General features: G+C 40.0%; 1 protein-coding gene across 1 annotated transcript in view; it reads right to left on the bottom strand.

Moving 5' to 3' along the window:
* Window positions 1–17341, bottom strand: part of KIF13A (kinesin family member 13A) — a 215431-nt gene that overhangs the window by 112160 nt on the left and 85930 nt on the right. The window contains 1 exon segment of the mRNA XM_060163623.1: window positions 14100–14112. Coding sequence (XP_060019606.1) covers window positions 14100–14112 — 13 coding nt within the window.

Raw genomic sequence — 17341 nt, 5'->3', positions numbered from 1 at the left:
CTGCCAGCGCTAACTCCAGCCTGTATTTGAGCATATCTGCTCCTGGGCATCAAAGAAGGGACACCAGCCAGAATGATCATTCTTATTACTGGTGAGTTCTATTGATGGACACCAACTTCACATTTAAAAAGCTGTCAAGTAACTGCTATCCTTTTGCAAGGTGATCAATCATTTCCTTTACAGTTGCCTATATATGCACACCAAATAATGTCAATATTGCCCAACTGTAAAGATGTCAAGCATCTTAAAGACTCAAAGCAAACTGACAGCATCTGTTGCACATCTACCAGCAATGAGGCAGCATGGGTCCTGATCCCAGGGACCTCACAGCTGTAGGAAACAACTATGTCATGGAAAGTACTATTCTATATGGCAGCTCAAATTTCTAAGGGCTCATGAAGCGGTGTGTCTTCAAAGAATTAATTTACCTTTGCGTGCATTTAATAGGCATTTACTGAGTATGTATTATGAGCTAATTGGGACAGAAATAAGAGCCAACTAGTTATCAGGCTCTCAGATTCTTTTAGAGGAAAGTAACCAGGAAAAGGAAAGCGTACAATACGCAGAACAGTTCTCCCTCGATACCCCTGGGCGATTGGTTCTAGGACGGCCATGGATACCAAAATCCAAGGATGCTCAAGTCCCTTACATAAAATGTTGTAGTGTTTGCATACAAGCCATACACATCTTCCCATATACTGTAAATCATCTCTGGATTACTTACAAAACCTAATGCAATATAAATGCTACGTAAACAGTTGCTGGAGTGTGACAAATTCAAGTTTTGCTTTTTGGAACTCCTTGGAATTTTTTTTTTTGGCCCTGAAAATTTCAGTCTGCAGTTGGCTGTGGGACCCGTGGACACAGACAGTTGACTGTACAGGGTTTGGCAGGAATACAAAGATGGAATAATTACACTGCAGGGGGTGGGGGCGAGGATCAGGAAAGGTTTCCAGAGGAGGCAAAGCCTGAGCTGAATTCTGAAAGACAATTACTGAGAAGACAAGTAGGAAAAGCAGTCCAGGTAAAAGCGGAGCTAGCCAAGCAACAGAGGTAAGGAGCTGGGCGTGATGGGAGTAGTGTGCAAAGAGCAGTTGGGAGGGGAAGAAAGAGAGAAAAACGGGGGCACAGGCTGAGGTCAGTGCATGTACGACTTATGTGCTTTATTATTAAGAAGGCTGGACTTTAGCTTGTTGGCAGATGACAGGATCACATTCTCACTTTGCAATGACCACAGTGGCAGCAACATGGAAGATGGACTGAACTGGTGTAAAACAGGAGAAAAAGAGTCCAGTAAGCAAATCATTGTGATGAAGGTGAAAGCTTCTAATACCCAGGCTCAGTGGGGGCAGAGAGGAGCTGTAGTGAATACAGGCACTCTTTTCTTTAGTCCAGAACCCCATTCCTCATTTATTCTAGAAACAGCACCTTTTCTTTGGAGAATTATACTAACCTGCACTCCAGCCATTTGGTTCCCATGGGTCGTTGCTATATTTTTATATGGCATATAAATTCACACGTTATATATATGATTTCTTGGGGTGGGGGAGGGGAAGGCAGGGAAGACACACGTAGGGGCTCAGGCTGGACCACTCACAGTCCCACGATCCCTTGACCACGGTTAACTGGTCTCAAGTGGGTGCCTGATGGGATTTCTGGATTTGCGACTAAGAAAGTCAAACCAGTCTTTCTTTAATGACTAAAATCTTAATGCTGTAAAATCTGGGACATGTCGAGGCCATGTTTCTAACCATGTGGACCAGAAAAGCAGACAGAGCTGGTCTGCAGTGAGAGAGAAAGAAACGAAAGGGACACACGTGGGGACAGAGAAGGAGATGGGGAGACAGGAAGAAGTACTTGTATTTGAACGCCAGCCACTTCCTGCCCTTGAGTTCTTTGATGCTTCCGAGAGTCCTTCTAAGACATCTATCTTATGGCTCATTTAGTTTGAGTTCCTGTCACTTTCAGCTGAAAGACCCCCAACTACTGCAGAAAGAAATATATAAATATGACAGCTGCTAAAGGAAGAAATAACGAGGCTTGATCATCCATTGAATGGATTGAAAGTTATGAATATAAACAGCCCCCTGCACAAAGGCACCCCCGAAAAAGTGCTCTGAAAACCTTCCAGAGTTTCAAAAACCTGAAAATAGGAACTAGTTCTCCCAAATCCCATACCAATATTTCGACAGAGCATAGAGCTTCCATTTAGCACTAACTCAATTCCAACTCTTTCAAATACTCCATTCCTTCCACGTTTAATCCTTCATCATTCAGCTTTAAAATCTGCTTCACTGGTTGCTGAGGGGCAAGGGTGGTGGTGTCACAAATACACAATCTGTGGCATTACTTTCATGGTTCTTTCATGCCCTGGTTACTTCTCCTCAGAAAAACTAGCCACCCAAATAACTTCCAACAGCATATGCAAAAGGTAATTGGGATGTTTTCACACACAGACTATTTCTTCTTCGACAAAAACAAACCAAACGATCAGATGCAGATGTCTAAGCATATACTGTATGATCCTAGATTGTTTCCAATAAATGATTAATGTTGCTCATTAAGAAGGAAAAAAAATTAAACCCAGATCGAATTTGAGTCACCCTGATATCACCTACTACGAGCAATCTCTGGGTCTGCTTCAGAACTTCCAGACCAAGGCCTCACCTCATCTGCCTACCACCAGGCCTGGTGGTCCAGCATGTAGAGGAGGCTGTGCTGACTCCAAGGCCCCAGGTCACAGAAGCACCTGAGGTGGTCCAGGGGTTGCAAACATTTATTGTGCAGTCAGATCAAACTGTAAAGGGTGACAGGGTTCACTGCTGGAGATGATCTGTACTCTACCAAAATTTGCACTTCCCAAGACATCTGTGATGTTATGAGAAATATATGTTTGGTTCCTGACACAGAGCACCTAAAGCTCTTGGGCTTTTGTGAGTGATAGGAAGTCTTTTATTCCTGACACTGAGCTCCATTTAGGAGCTCTATCACCTTGGAAGCTCCCAGGTGATAGAAGCCTCTTTTGTTCTAAATAAGGCGACTTATTGCGGAACTGTAGATAACCTCAGGATGGGGGCCAGCTGCCAGAAAGACAAGTCTTGACTAGAAACCTAGAACTGTCAGCCTCACTCCCACCATCTATAGGAATGGGAGAGGGCTTGGAGACTGAGTTAATAATCGATCGTGCCTCCCTAAAATTCCCTCAGTGAATTTACAATAGCCAGGACATGGAAGCAACCTAAGTGTCCATCCACAGACGAATGGATAAAGAAGATGTGGCACACATATACAATGGAATATTACTCAGCCATAAAAAGAAATGAAATTGAGTTATTTGGAGTGAGGTGGATGGACCTAGAGTCTGTCATACAGAGTGAAGTAAGTCAGAAAGAGAAAAACAAATACCATATGCTAACACATATACATGGAATCTAAAAAAAAATGGTTCTGATGAACATAGGGGCAGGACAGGAATAAAGATAGAGATGTAGAGAATGGACCTGAGGACACAGGGTGGGGGAAGGGTAAGCTGGGATGATGTGAGAGAGTAACATTGACATATATACACTACCAAATGTAAAATAGCTAGCTAGTGGGAAGCAGCTGCATAGCACAGGGAGATCAGCTCGGTGCTTTGCGACCACCTAGAGGGGTGGGATAGGGAGGGTGGGAGGGAGACAAGAGGGAGGGGATATGGGGATATATGTATACATATAGCTGATTCACTTTGTTATACAGCAGAAACACAACATTGTAAAGCAATTATACTCCAATAAAGATGTTTAAAAAAAAAAAAATCCACTCAGTGACAAGGTTCAGAGAGCTTCCGGGTTGGTGAACACATCCATGTGCCAGGAGGGTGACATGACTCCACAAGGACAGGAGCTCCTGTGTTCGGGACACTTCCGGACTTCACCATACGTACCTCTTCCTCTGACTGCTCACCTGTACCCTTTATCATAAACCAGTAACCCTAAGTAAGTGTTTCCTGAGATTTGTAAGCCATTCTAGCAAATTATCAAGCCTGAGGAGGGGGTCTTGGAAAGCCCTGATTTGTAGCAAAATCAGAAGCGTTTAACCTGGAGACCCACTACTTGCGATTAGTGTCTGAGGGAGCGCAGTCTTGTGGGACTGAGCCCTTTACCTATGGGGTCTGTGCCAGCTCTGGGGAGTTACTGTTGGAACTGAAGTGACTTGTAGGCTACCCAGTTGGTATCCAAAGAGAATTGCTTGGTGTGGAAAACCCATACCTATGGGGTCAGATGTGTTATGAACAGAGAAAGTTTTCCTTTACCATCAATTACTTTGTTTCTGTTCCTGGCATACATCTTGATTCCTAAACCACATTTCTGCCTTTTGAAACCTTCCCCATACTGGAAGGCCCTCCTCAAGATCCACTTTTAGCTAGGAAGCTTTTCTTCCTCCGGAGTCACAAAATATTGCAACAATGAACGTTGATGTTCATCATAATCTATTTTCCACTACTTGCAGTGCTGTATATGTTTAATCTTCCTCACCACACTGTGAATTCCAGAGAGCAGGAACCACTAGTTGAATCACCTCTTGAGCCCCACAATACTTCCTGCAAACGTTCTCAATTAATAATTGTCTAATTAATGACCTTTGAATGAATAAAGTAAAAATGCTTCCTAGGGAAAACGTTTAGCAGGAAGGCTATGTTGCCATTCAATTCATGCAGCTGCAACACTCACGGACTCAGATATAAAGGCAGAAATGTAAGGGGTGATAGCAGAGCGGCTGTATTTAACAGGGTAAAAGAAATAAACAAAAGCCTCAGGACGGATGCCGAAAAGACATTCCGTACTCAGCCATGTGTTTGGCCTGAAACAGTGCTGCCTGACAGAAAGATGATCCAAGCTACATATGTCATTTAAATTGTGTCTACAGGCACATGCAAAAGTAAAGAGATAAAACAATTTTAATCATATTTTAATGTACCCTAACACATCTAAAAAATTTATCTTTTTTTTTCTCATACTAATTCTTTGATGTCTGGTGTGTATTTTAAACTTACAAAAATCTCAATTTCGACCAGCCACCTAGCACATGCTCGAAAGCCACATGTGGCTAAGAGGCTGCTGTATTGGACAGCGCAGGTCTAGAACTCATCTCGTTTGAGGGCAACACTTAGTTTTCAGAAATGCACAAAGTGAGCGATGAAAATGATGGTGGTCACACACTGTAAAACAAGTCTGAATGAAACTGCCCTTCAGATGGCCCAGGCTGTACAGAGTAAGACTTCCCGCTACTTTTTTCTGAGTCATTTTTGTAAAGGCAGGTTTTTGGTATGGCAGCATGACTCTTTAAAGGAAACTGCCTTCAAAAAGTAACAATTTTATTTTGTTATGATGTCATTTTCTCCTGCTCACAATTTTGCCAACAAATTTATGTAACTAGAAGAGGGATTAAACACCTTGAAGTTCAGCAGTTCCGAACAATGCTTGTAAATAAAATAAAAAACGTTTAAAGTGAGTTTAATTAACAAGATCAAATTGTTCAGATGGCTCTTACCCTAGCTTATGGAGATATCAGAACGATGATCATGACTTTAAAAACGAGCAAACTGAGTAAAAAGGGATATGATCCTTAACAAAGTGATCTTGCAGATATTTGCATTTTCCCCAAACTCTTCCTTCTTACTCTTTCCCATTTTCTTTACTGCATAAAACCCAACAAATAGAAAAAACACTTTACAACCATGTACAGATAGTAGCGGCAATCAGAAGGCCTAGAACTGGGGCCAAAAAGCTCTCTCACTGGACAGTCTTGGCTGATTCATTCCTTAAGCCTCATTCTCCTTGGTCTTAAAGAAGAGGGTCTGAACAGTCTGAGTTCAGAAATTTCTTCCAGCTCCAAACTGCTCACGTGGCACATGGAAGGTGCTCAGTAAACACTGAGGGGTGAAGAAGAAAACAGAAAAAGGAGGAAGAATTCATTTGTTTTTCTCTGCATGTATTTCAGTGTGGCTCTGGGGGAAAGTAAGACACTTGTGCCAGAAATGACAAAAGCAGGAAAAGTGAAGGGTCCTAGAACATGCCTGATATTCTGAGGGCCATCGGGGAGATCCAGAACTGGGCTTCTGAAGGCAAAGCTACGGTGACTGGGACATTTTCCTGTTTTCCATCAATAAAGCATGCGTAACACATAATTAGATAGAGATCTTACACATGTGTCTTCTCCCTCTGTACCACCTCTCTGCCAAAATCCAATGTTTGTGAGAAGAAGGTGGCTAACCAAACAAGCAATGTCCCCTTTTTACCTCCGTCTGCAATACCTCTAAGACAAAAACCTTAGACTCAAAACTACAGTCAGACCAATAAGGAAAAACACACCTATTTCAACTCTGAAAATTATGAGACAAAGGCTCTATTTTATTTATTTATTTATTTTTGGCTGCATTGGGTCTTCGTTGCTGCGTGCAGGCTTTCTCTAGTTGCAGTGAGTGGGGCCTACTCTTCGTTGCGGTGCACGGGTTTCTTACTGCGGTGGCTTCTCTTGTTGCAGAGCACAGGCTCTAGGCGTGCAGGCTTCAGTAGTTGCAGCACATGGACTCAGTAGTTGTGGCTCATGGGCTCTAGAGTGCAGGCTCAGTAGTTGTGGCACATGGGCTTAGTTGCTCCGTGGCATGTGGGATCTTCCCGGACCAGGCTTGAACCAGTGTCCCCTGCACTGGCAGGTGGATTCTTAACCACTGCACCATGAGGGAAGTCCCAAGGCTCTTTGTTTTAAACTAACGAGGAGGCATAAAGCAGGTGTCTCCATGTTTGTCTAAAGCTTATTTTTCTTTTTAAGGGAAGTAGAACACACTCCAATAAACACTGCATAATATGCTACTGGTAAAAAGATTAATAGGTGTGCACTCAGCCCACGCTAAAATAAATGTTTCTCCGCTCTGGAGTACAAATTTACAAAATGTAACACCAAAGAGAAAAATCCAAATGTATAGTACAAAACAATTTATACAAGGATAAATTTGTGCAAAATTTCCGTTCTATTCTAATATGCTACATACCCAGGCAATATAAAAAAATGTTTAATCTCACTTTTAAATGTCAACCAGAAGAATGTTTTTTTCCCTGTCCTAATACAACACTAGAAAAAATAACTTTTAAGAACAAAAGAAACACAATTTGGCGAGTGTACGTATGTGTCCTCAATGCCATCACGGGCAGCAGTACCACATGAGTACCTGCTTTCTCTTCTGAGTTTTCATTGGTTCTTCCCCATCTTTCCATTCCCTAGAGCAGGATGGGTCCCAGGGTGTTAGCCTCTACTCTCAGGTCTTCTATTCCATTTAATCCTTTCTTCCTTGACAACATAATCAATACCTCTTCCTTTACCTCCTATCTCCTTCCCACAAGAATTTACCTGACCTTTCTAGGGCAGACTACAAACCTTGTACAACCTGCTAGGTATCTCTATCAGATGCTTTGCCATCATTTCCAATTCAACCCACTCTAAACCTGAACTCTGACTCCTCTTGCTGTATTGTCTTCTCCCACATGCTATAAGCACCCAAGTCCTGGATACTTTAGTTCTGCAATGTTTTGATCATTCTTCCCTTCCTCTTCTCCAGTCTCATGGCACCATGCCAGTGCAGGCCCTCATTACCTCCTTCCTGGCACATTTTATTGAATACCATCCCGAGCCCACCCACTGACCAAACCCAATTTATTTTATGCTCTGCTTTCAGATTAACCTTCTGAAAGGGAGCCTGAACTATGCCATTGCCTTGTTCAAAATAGGCAACAGAGACACTGAATGTATCAAGGTTCAACCCTGGCGTCAAGGTCTTCCACAGTTGGATTTGGTTTCAACCTCCTTCTTTTTTTCTTTTTTTTTTGGCCACACCACATAGCTTGTTGGATCTTAGTTCGCCGACCAGGGATTGAACCTGGGCCCTTGGCAGTGAAGTGCAGAGTCCTAACAACTGGACTGCCAGGGAATTTCCTCAACCTCCTTCTGGATGTGTCACCCAGGACTCCCCTTCATGTACCAGTAGTCCATCTCTATGCTATGTCATTCTCTGAATACAGTTGATATTTTCTCCATCTCTCGGCACATCTGTCTACAATCCAATGACCAAACGTATGTGGGATGTTAATAAGAAGGTCTTGTGCATTTTTCACTAAGTATATCCATAAGTATTTAATGTTCTCGAAGCTACTGTAATTTATTGGGTTGTTTTAAATTTTTATTTTCTAATTATTCATGCTAGTGTAAAGAAGTACAATTTGTATTTTCACCTTTTTCTTGCCTCGTTGACATTTGTTAAGGTCTAGAAGTTTACTTAGAGATTTCTTAATTTTTTTCAAATATATGACCTTATTATCTACAAATAAAGATGCTTTTGCTTCCTCCTTCCCAATCTGAATTTCTTTTTTTTTTTTTTTACATCTTTATTGGTGAATTTCTTTTTTTTTTTCTTGCCTAATTACACTGGCTAAGAACTCCAGTCAGTGTTGCATAGAGGTAGCTAGAGCAATATCCTTGCCTTATTCCCCATCTTGGATAGAAAGTTAAATACGATGACAGCTGAAGATGTGTAATGGATGCCCTTTACCACTTTAATTAAGATTTCTGTCTACTACTAGCTTGCTGCAAGTTTATATCATAAATAAGTGTTGAACTTTGTCAAATGCTTTTTTCTGCATCTACTGAGATGATCACATGGCTTTTCTTTTTTCTTCTGTACGAATTACGTTTATTTTTTTATAATAACTTTTTTTTTTCTTCATAATAACTTTTTAAAGGAGTTTAGGTTTACAGAAAAATTGAGCAGCTAGTGCAAAGAGCTTCCATATACTCCCTCTTCTTGAACACCCCCTCGGCAGTTTCCCATTACTAATAACTTGCATTAATGTGTTGTATTTGTTATAAATAGATAAACCAATATTGATACATTATTAATAACTAAACTCCATACATTAAGGTTCACTCTTCTGAGCTGTACAGTCCTATGAGTTTTGATAAATGCATCATGTCATAATCCACCCTTGAAGTATCATACAGAATAGTTTCACTGCCCTAAAAATCCTGTAATGCACCTATTTATTCATCTCTCCTCTCCTCTCGCTCCTCCTGGCAACTACTGATTTCCTCTCTGAAGGCATCCAAGTATGCACTGAATTTTAATTTGGATTTAAAGTGGATCTGGCAGGGACTCCTCAGGTGGTCCAGTGGTAAAGAGCCTGCCTTCCAATGCAGGGGACGCAGGTTTGAGCCCTGGTCGGGGAACTAAGATCCCACATGCTGCAGGGCAACTAAGCCCATGTGCTGCAAACTACAGAGCCCACGTGCCCTGGAGCCCACACGCCACAACTAGAGAGAAGCCCGCACACCACAACTAGAGAGAAACCCAAGCAGACCACGCACCGTAACGAGAAAGTTCCTGCATGCCTCAACAAAGATCCCGTGTGCCAAACCTAAGACTCGACACAGCCAAAAAAGATAAAATAAAAAATAAAGTGGACCTGGCATATTGTAAGTGCTGAATTAAAGATAGCTATTATTAATTGTAACAATGAAAACAGCATTATAAGAGTACAGTTCCAGGGATGGATATAAAGAATGTGAGATTTTTTTCCTTCATAACAGTTGGGTAGGAATAGTGATAACCAAATTTTCAAAATGACAGCCTCTCCTTTCTCCTAATCAGCACTTCTACCTTAGAATATTTTTTAGTAAAATGTACAAAATCCTTACACATAATAGAAACAGTAAATATTGCAGTTAGGTGATGATTATTTACCATCATCATATAATTAGACATAATTTCAATAACTGCCCACACAGAGAATAATGAAAAGATATTCCTTAGGAAAACACATATTAATGACAAGAGAATCCAAGTTGGTGGAGAGATTTGTAAGGTCCAGTGGGCACTTTCCCTTTGGGGTCAGGCCTGAGAGAAGCATCAGGATCATGACCACAGTTTGCTTATCCATTCCCTTACTGAAGGGAATCTTGGATGCTTCCAGTTTTTGGCAATTTTGAATGAAGCTGCTGTAAACACTCATGTGCAGGTTTCTGTATAGACAGAAATTTTCAACTCATTTGAGTAAATACCTAGAAGTATGATTGCTTGGTTGTATGATAAGAATATGTTCAGCATTACAGGAAACTTCCATGTTGTCTTTCTACACCACTTTCCATTCTCACCAGCAACAGAGAGTTCCACATCCTCACAAGCTTTGGTCTTGACAGATTTCTGGATTTTAGCCATTCTAATAGGTGTGTAGTGGTATCTCAGTGTTGTTTTAATGTGTAATTTCCTTGTGACATATGATGTTGAGCATTTTTTCATGTGTGTATTTGCCATTTGTGTATCTTCTTTGATGAAGGGTCTTTTCTGGTCTTTTGCCCATTTTCTTCCATTGGGTAGTTCACTTTCTTACTGTTGAGTTTTAAGAGTTCTTTGTATATTTTGGATAATTGTCCTTTATCAGATTAGTTTTACAAATATTTTCTCCTAGTCTGTAGCTTTCTTTTTATTCTCTAAACAGTGTCTTTGCAGAGCCGAAGTTTTTACTTTTAATGAAGTCCCATTAATCAATTTTACTTTTATGGATAGGCTTTCGATGTTGTATCTAAAAACTGATCACCAACCCCACGTTTTCCAAGATTTCCCTTATGTTATTTTCTAGAAGTTCTATGGTTTTGCATTTTATATTTAGATCTATGATCCATTTTGAGTTAATTTTTGTGAAGGGTATAAGGTCTAAGTTCATTTCTGTGCATGTGGATGTCCAGTTGTTCCAGCACCATTTGTCTCCTCTGTACTTCATTTTGATATTTTCTGCTAACCTATCTTCTAATTATTTAACTCTCTCTTCAGCTGGACCTATTCTGCTGCTAAACCCTAAGTTCTTAATTTTGGTTTGGGGTTTGTCAGGGTAAGAATTTCTGTTAGGTAATTTTCCAAATTTGTTTTGTCACTTTATATAATTTCCAGTCCTCTCTAACATTTTAAAATCTTGTCTTTTATCTCTTTGAATATAATAAGCATAGTTATTTTAAAGTTCATGCCTAACAATTTGAATATCTGAAGTATCTGTGATTCTACTTCTTTATTATTTCTGTTAGTTCTTTTTTTCTTTTTTACATCTTTATTGGAGTATAATTGCTTTACAATGTTGTGTTAGTTTCTGCTGTACAACAAAGTGAATCAGCTGTATGCACACATATATCCCCATATTCCCTCCCTCTTAAGCCTCCCTCCCACCCTCCCTACCCCACCTCTCTAGGTCATCACAAAGCATCAAGCTGATCTCCCTGTGCTATGCAGCAGCTTCCCACTAGCTATCTATTTTACATTTGGTAGTGTATATACGTCAATGCTACCCTCTCACTGAGTCCCAGCTTCCCTTTCCTCTCCATGTCCTCAAGTCCATTCTCTATGTCTGCGTCTTTATTTCTGCCCTGGCACTAGGTCCATCAGTACCATTTTTTTAGATTCCATATATATACATTAGCATAGTTCTTGTTCACATTGCCTTACCTTGCAATGCACCTCTATCTTTGATAGGATGCTGCACATTATATTATTTAAATGCCTTGTAGAATCATTAGAGACAGGATTACATTTGCTTTCCTGCCAGGTGAGATGGGGACCTGCATTCTAGGATCATTTTGGTCCATTTTTAGTGCTCAAGACTTCCTGGATCACACAAAGAAACTTGCAATCACACAGCAATCCATGTGAGGACTGGTTTACTTCTGTTTCACCCTTACACCCCACCCAAGGCTGGGTTGCAAACCATGTTGCCAACCAAAACCATAAGAAGTTTGCCAAGGATTCCACCTCTGGAAGACCCTGAATTCCAAAACTTTTTCCCCCTAGGTCCCCTAGACCCTACAAGACTGTCAGAAACACAGCTCTGCCTTTAAGCTACTTTTGTCTGAATGGCAAACACCCAAATACCAGATTCACCTCTCTACATTTCCACCTCCTCTTAGATCTTGGTCTGGTAATTGTCCATTAACTTGGTATTTTTCCAGTGTCTACAAGTATAGGTTTTTAATATTTTGTCCAGTCTTAGCTGCCAGTTCTGCAGAAGTCAGAACAGGACTCTTCATCCTATGAGTTCCACAAATATTTTCCTCTTGTGGCCTTTAACACAACTGATTTTATATTGTGCATATGTTCCTTACCCCAACCGTTTTAGAATGCTAGGATCAGGTCTGATTCATGCAGCACTTGGCCCCTACCCAGAATATTTGTTAAATCGAAACAACCTGTCTTCTTTGATGCTTTTGCTAATTATTCATGTTCAAAATCTCATTGTTTTAAATCAATAAAATTTCATGCTTATATAATCATTAAAAATATCTTTCCATTTCCCATTTGCTTTCAATATTTACAGTTTCTGCAAGAAAAGGCCTTATCTATTTTAGTGTCTTTTTAAAAAATCTGACTCTATTATGTCATTTATTTTATTTCAAGATGATCTTTACACTTTCCAGATGTGTCTTATGGCATGCACATACATATTTAAACGTGGTGATTTAACATTCATTTTATTTTGATAATTTCATGACACTTCTTAGGAACTATCAGTAGGATACCTAGTGAAACCACCATACTATAGATACTGGATAGAAAATAACCAGAACATTTTCTGTGTATAAAGCAATTAGCGATTTTTTAGAAAACGTGTTTTTGTGCCTCTTTTTCATTTCACTGTTTCTCCTTCATTAAGTAACCATATGTGGAATTGCTCAGGATTTCATTGCCTTTTTCTGTAGGGAAAGAATGAAATATATCACAAGGTTGACTGTCTGTTCTGAAACCTCTAGGAACCAACAGCAAGGGAAGGAAGAGCTACTTAAGGGGAGCTCCCATCTTTCTGAGTAGCAGAGACATTTTTGATTGCAAATTTTAGGGATATATCCACATCAATAATTGCTCAGGGAGAACCTTCCAATCCCCCAGATTTGGCCAGGATGCCAGTGCTGATACTTCTAAACATCATATATTTCCTCTTTCTTAAAAGATTTTGGATTATTTGTTCAATGTATGCCTTCCTTCTTGGAGCTGGAACTCTTAGTGCCAAGGACCATTCCTATACTGCCTTCAATAAACATAAAGGCTAACATTTAGCAATTTCGTGGCTTTCAATACTTCAAAAGCTAAGTTAGATTTTCCTTCATAATCCCAGAGGTAAGTAAACCTAATCTATTCTGGATTTCTTCCCCTCACCCAACATGCCTTAGATTCTGACCAGATAATGTGTGTGGGTGTAGCCTGACTTGATCCCATCTCAAAAAACAAATCTATAACCAGCATCATTGGTCAGGGGCTTGTTGCATTTTTCCTTCCTTTTGGCACCAAGTGTCCCTTGGATACCCAATAAAATACTCACCAGTAATAAAATCAGCCTTCAGTTATTTAGGAGTTGGTCATTCAGATGCCCTGCTTCTCATTTTCTTCTTTTCCTACCTACTCTCTAACTTTTGGGCTTCTCACTGGCAGACGTGCCATCAAAGGCTGGCCACAACAAGGGGGCTAGCTCTAATGAGTGGACTTTGTGATTGGCTAGAAATTCCAAAAAAAGCACATAAAGTTGGTAGATGGCTGAAACCCTAAAAGTTTGGAGAATTTTTCTGATGATATCAATTATTCTTAGTAGGACCCAGAAAAGATAGTTTGTGCAGTCAATAACCATAGTTACTAACCTATCATTATGTTACCGTTTTTGTTTTTCCATTTTCTAGGTGGTGATATTATCTAGTTCTCCGCTTACCCAATCTGTGAATTGGGACATTTTATTTCATCTCTCTGAGCCTCATTTCATCATCAATAAAATAGAAACAGTAACCAAACAGGTTTGTTCTGACCCAAGCATTAATTCCCAGAATGAAATAATGTATGAAAGTGCTTTGTAAATGTAGAGGACCATTCGTATCTTATATCATTACCAACATTAATCGTTCGCTCACGGTTTAAGTTTTACATTAGAATGCCAATTTGTCTTCTCAAAAGCAGAGGTGTTTCACACGGGTTATTGTGATAGATACAATTGAGGATTTTGGCACACCTGGCCAGCATGCATGCCAAATTCCATATCAGTGCTTACCTTGGGAGGTTTCCTGAATGATGGAAACAAAACATTCAGCAGCAGAAGTAGAGCGGGTTGTCAACACAGCAGCCACACGTCAGAAGGAAGCAATGAAAGGAAAAAAAACAAGGGAAACTCAGCATCTTGATTACGTGATCTGAAAGATATTCTACTTCACAAAGATCTGGAGCCATATTCACTTCACTGCCTGAGGTGATAAACTTTTATATTTGTTCAAAAATATAGTGTGGGCCTCAGTTTCTTTCCTGGTTTAATAGAATGTATCCAGTCATTAAGAGGTATTTTTAATGATTCTTAAAAAGCCAACAAAAAGAGCATCAGAATAAAGAAAGATGCTGCAATCATACTGCATGTGGTCAAATACTTCAAAATCAATTTTCACATTTAAATTTTTGTTAAATTCGCCTTAATATATATGTATATTTCCTTTGAAAAATAATAAATATGGGATTTTTTCCCAATTAAAAACCATGGTTTAGATGACAATTTTCACATATTTCAACCCTGAATAAAAATTTAAAAGCAAGTTATATCCTTCCTTATCACCAACAACACACGCATCCTCTATCATTCTTTTTTTTTTTTGTGGTACGCGGGCCTCTCACTGCTGTGGTCTCTCCCGTTGCGGAGCACAGGCTCCGGACGCGCAGTCCCAGCGGCCATGGCTCACGGGCCCAGCCGCTCCGCGGCATGTGGGATCCTCCCGGACCGGGGCACGAACCCGTGTCCCCTGCAGTGACAGGCGGACTCTCAACCACTGCGCCACCAGGGAAGCCCTATCATTCATTTTTTGCATTCAAAAATGACTGAAACTGCATCCAGAAAAAACTCGGAAAAGGAAATAGTTTTCAAAGTAACAAACCGTTAGGCTTACTTGCTTTGTAAATGTTTTGATCATATACAAAATTGAGCTGAACTATGATTTTTATGGTGTGTAATCCTATCACAGGGTCTTGGCCTTCTTGATGTGGTTTATTCTTAATCAACCTCCAGTATCATCAATTCAGAAACTGCAAAATTATTGTTGAATAGAAATGGGGGAATTTTTCCAGTGGCTTTAATCCTTCTTCACAGGGAACAGAATTATGAGAATAAGAAATGGATTTTCCAGGGCAGAGGGCATGGAAACCAAAAGGTACAGGCAAAAACAGCATGGTGCTCTTTCTCCATCATTGTGTCTAATACTCCCCACAGAACTTTGAGGGCCCCACACAAAACCCAGAGCTCAGAATCAAGGAAAGAAACTCCATGGATTCCACAATCAGGTAGATAACTCTAACCTTTAAATCTAGGGAAAGAAAATCATGACATTTCTTATAATGATGAAGATAAAAAATTATCTTCTTGAAATTCCATAAATTAGCTAAAAAGTAAATGAGTCCTTATGTTGTGACCCCAGGAAGGCACAACAGGAATGTGATTTTTGTCTTCAGGTTTTAGAGAGAAACTTCCTAGAAAAACTGGTATCTCTGGCTGCTATTAAGCAAGTCTCAACATTGTGCATCTGTCCTTTATAACAAGATAAACATTTATAGATGTTGTTATAAAATTGTACGAGTGTTTTTAATTCTAAGAAAGCCATGGGTCTTTGCTCTGTGCATAAAACTTGAGGTTTCTGCCAAGAAAATGTCCTTAAGTGGAACAACTGCTCTAGAAGGCATCTGTTCTGAGCAGGTAGAACAATGATGAAAACCTCACGCCTTCTCTTATTTTGCTTGCTTGATTTTTTAAAAGCCATTTAAATCATGGCTTTGTTTAACAGGGTAAAGAAAAGCCACTTGACTTGGCTTGCGATAAGGCAACCATATGAAACAGCATGGGCCAAATTAATAAAATATATGCTTTGCATTTAGGCTGCGATGAACCAAGTAATCTAATGGGGGTACATGCTAACAGAAATCCCAGGGATTTCTCCAGGGTTCTCATGTGCTTCAGGACTGTACAATAACCGTCACCAGCGGCACAGAACAAGTGCTGGTTTGTAGCCAGTAGTACACTGACCTCCTTCACTGTCCAATAATAGAGCTATCCTTTCCTTATTGACATTTCAATACAGTTTTCTTTATTCCTATCAGGAAACCAGTCCTATTTCAACATTTTAAGTACTTTGTAAGTGTATCCCTCTTTCTTAGAAAGATAGCACATAATATGGGAATGCCAATGTAATTCTGCTACCTTCTTTTGTGTTTCTAAGGATGGTTTGTTAAGAATAAAGGGAGACTGGGATGCATGGGAAAAAGGCGAGCCACTAAGTGAAACTGCCACTACCCAAATTACTCATCGTTTAGTTGAGAACAAGGATCCTGGCTACAGAAGGAAAAGTAGGTCATTTAGTTGATCACAACTGTACTTCATTAATTGGTAAACAAACATTTCTTGAGGTTTGAATTAGGTGATAAGCAACTAAGTCATCCTAATTCAAAACCATAGTTTACTGCCCCAATCCCCAGAGGCTATATATCATTTTGGGGGGCCTGTGAAGAAACATTTTTCCAACATGAGTAATACTGATACTACAACCAAATATGGCATGCTATCCTTTGGGAAAAAACAACTAATGTGATATTGCAATGTAAAGATAAAAATTCTCACACATGTATCTATGAAAGAAAATAAATAATATAAAAATCCATCAGAAACATAATCAATATTAAATACATTTTTCTTAAGTTACAGCCTTTGTTGATTATATCAATAAAGTCTTATCAACAAAGAGTTCCATCTAACTCTGTTAGGTCCAGCCTATTGCTGATACCTACGTGGCTCACTCAGAGAAGGAGGCGATATTCCTGGCTAACAAACATCCAATGAACTACAAAGAACATCCCTTTGCAAAACTCCAAAGGTTTCTTCCTCTCCCAGCACAAGCAAGTTGATGGATCTCCTCAAGGTCACCCACACTGTGTGCACTTCTCACACAACTCATGTAATTTCCATGCCTTTCACCCCCTTCTGCCCGCTAGAATTTTCTCCTCTCCAACATCCAGCTCAAGGCTCCACTCTCTCAATTCCCATCCATTGTTTGAGAGCTCCTTGGCCTTCACTACCCCTGATACCCCAGGATTCCTATGGTCAACAAAACAGCTTAACACTCACGAGCACACATAAAGTCCTGCAGCCTTCAGTGATTCTGTCTGAATTGGAATCTCGTGTATCCTTAAGGCCTAAACCCTTTGAAAGCAGAGGCTATGCCACATGCTACTTGCATGATCGCAGTCCCCAATGCCACATATTTATGT

Source organism: Lagenorhynchus albirostris, chromosome 10 (assembly GCF_949774975.1).
Source record: "Lagenorhynchus albirostris chromosome 10, mLagAlb1.1, whole genome shotgun sequence".
Lineage (NCBI taxonomy): Eukaryota > Metazoa > Chordata > Mammalia > Artiodactyla > Delphinidae > Lagenorhynchus > Lagenorhynchus albirostris.
This window is presented reverse-complemented; position numbering and strand designations above follow the sequence as displayed.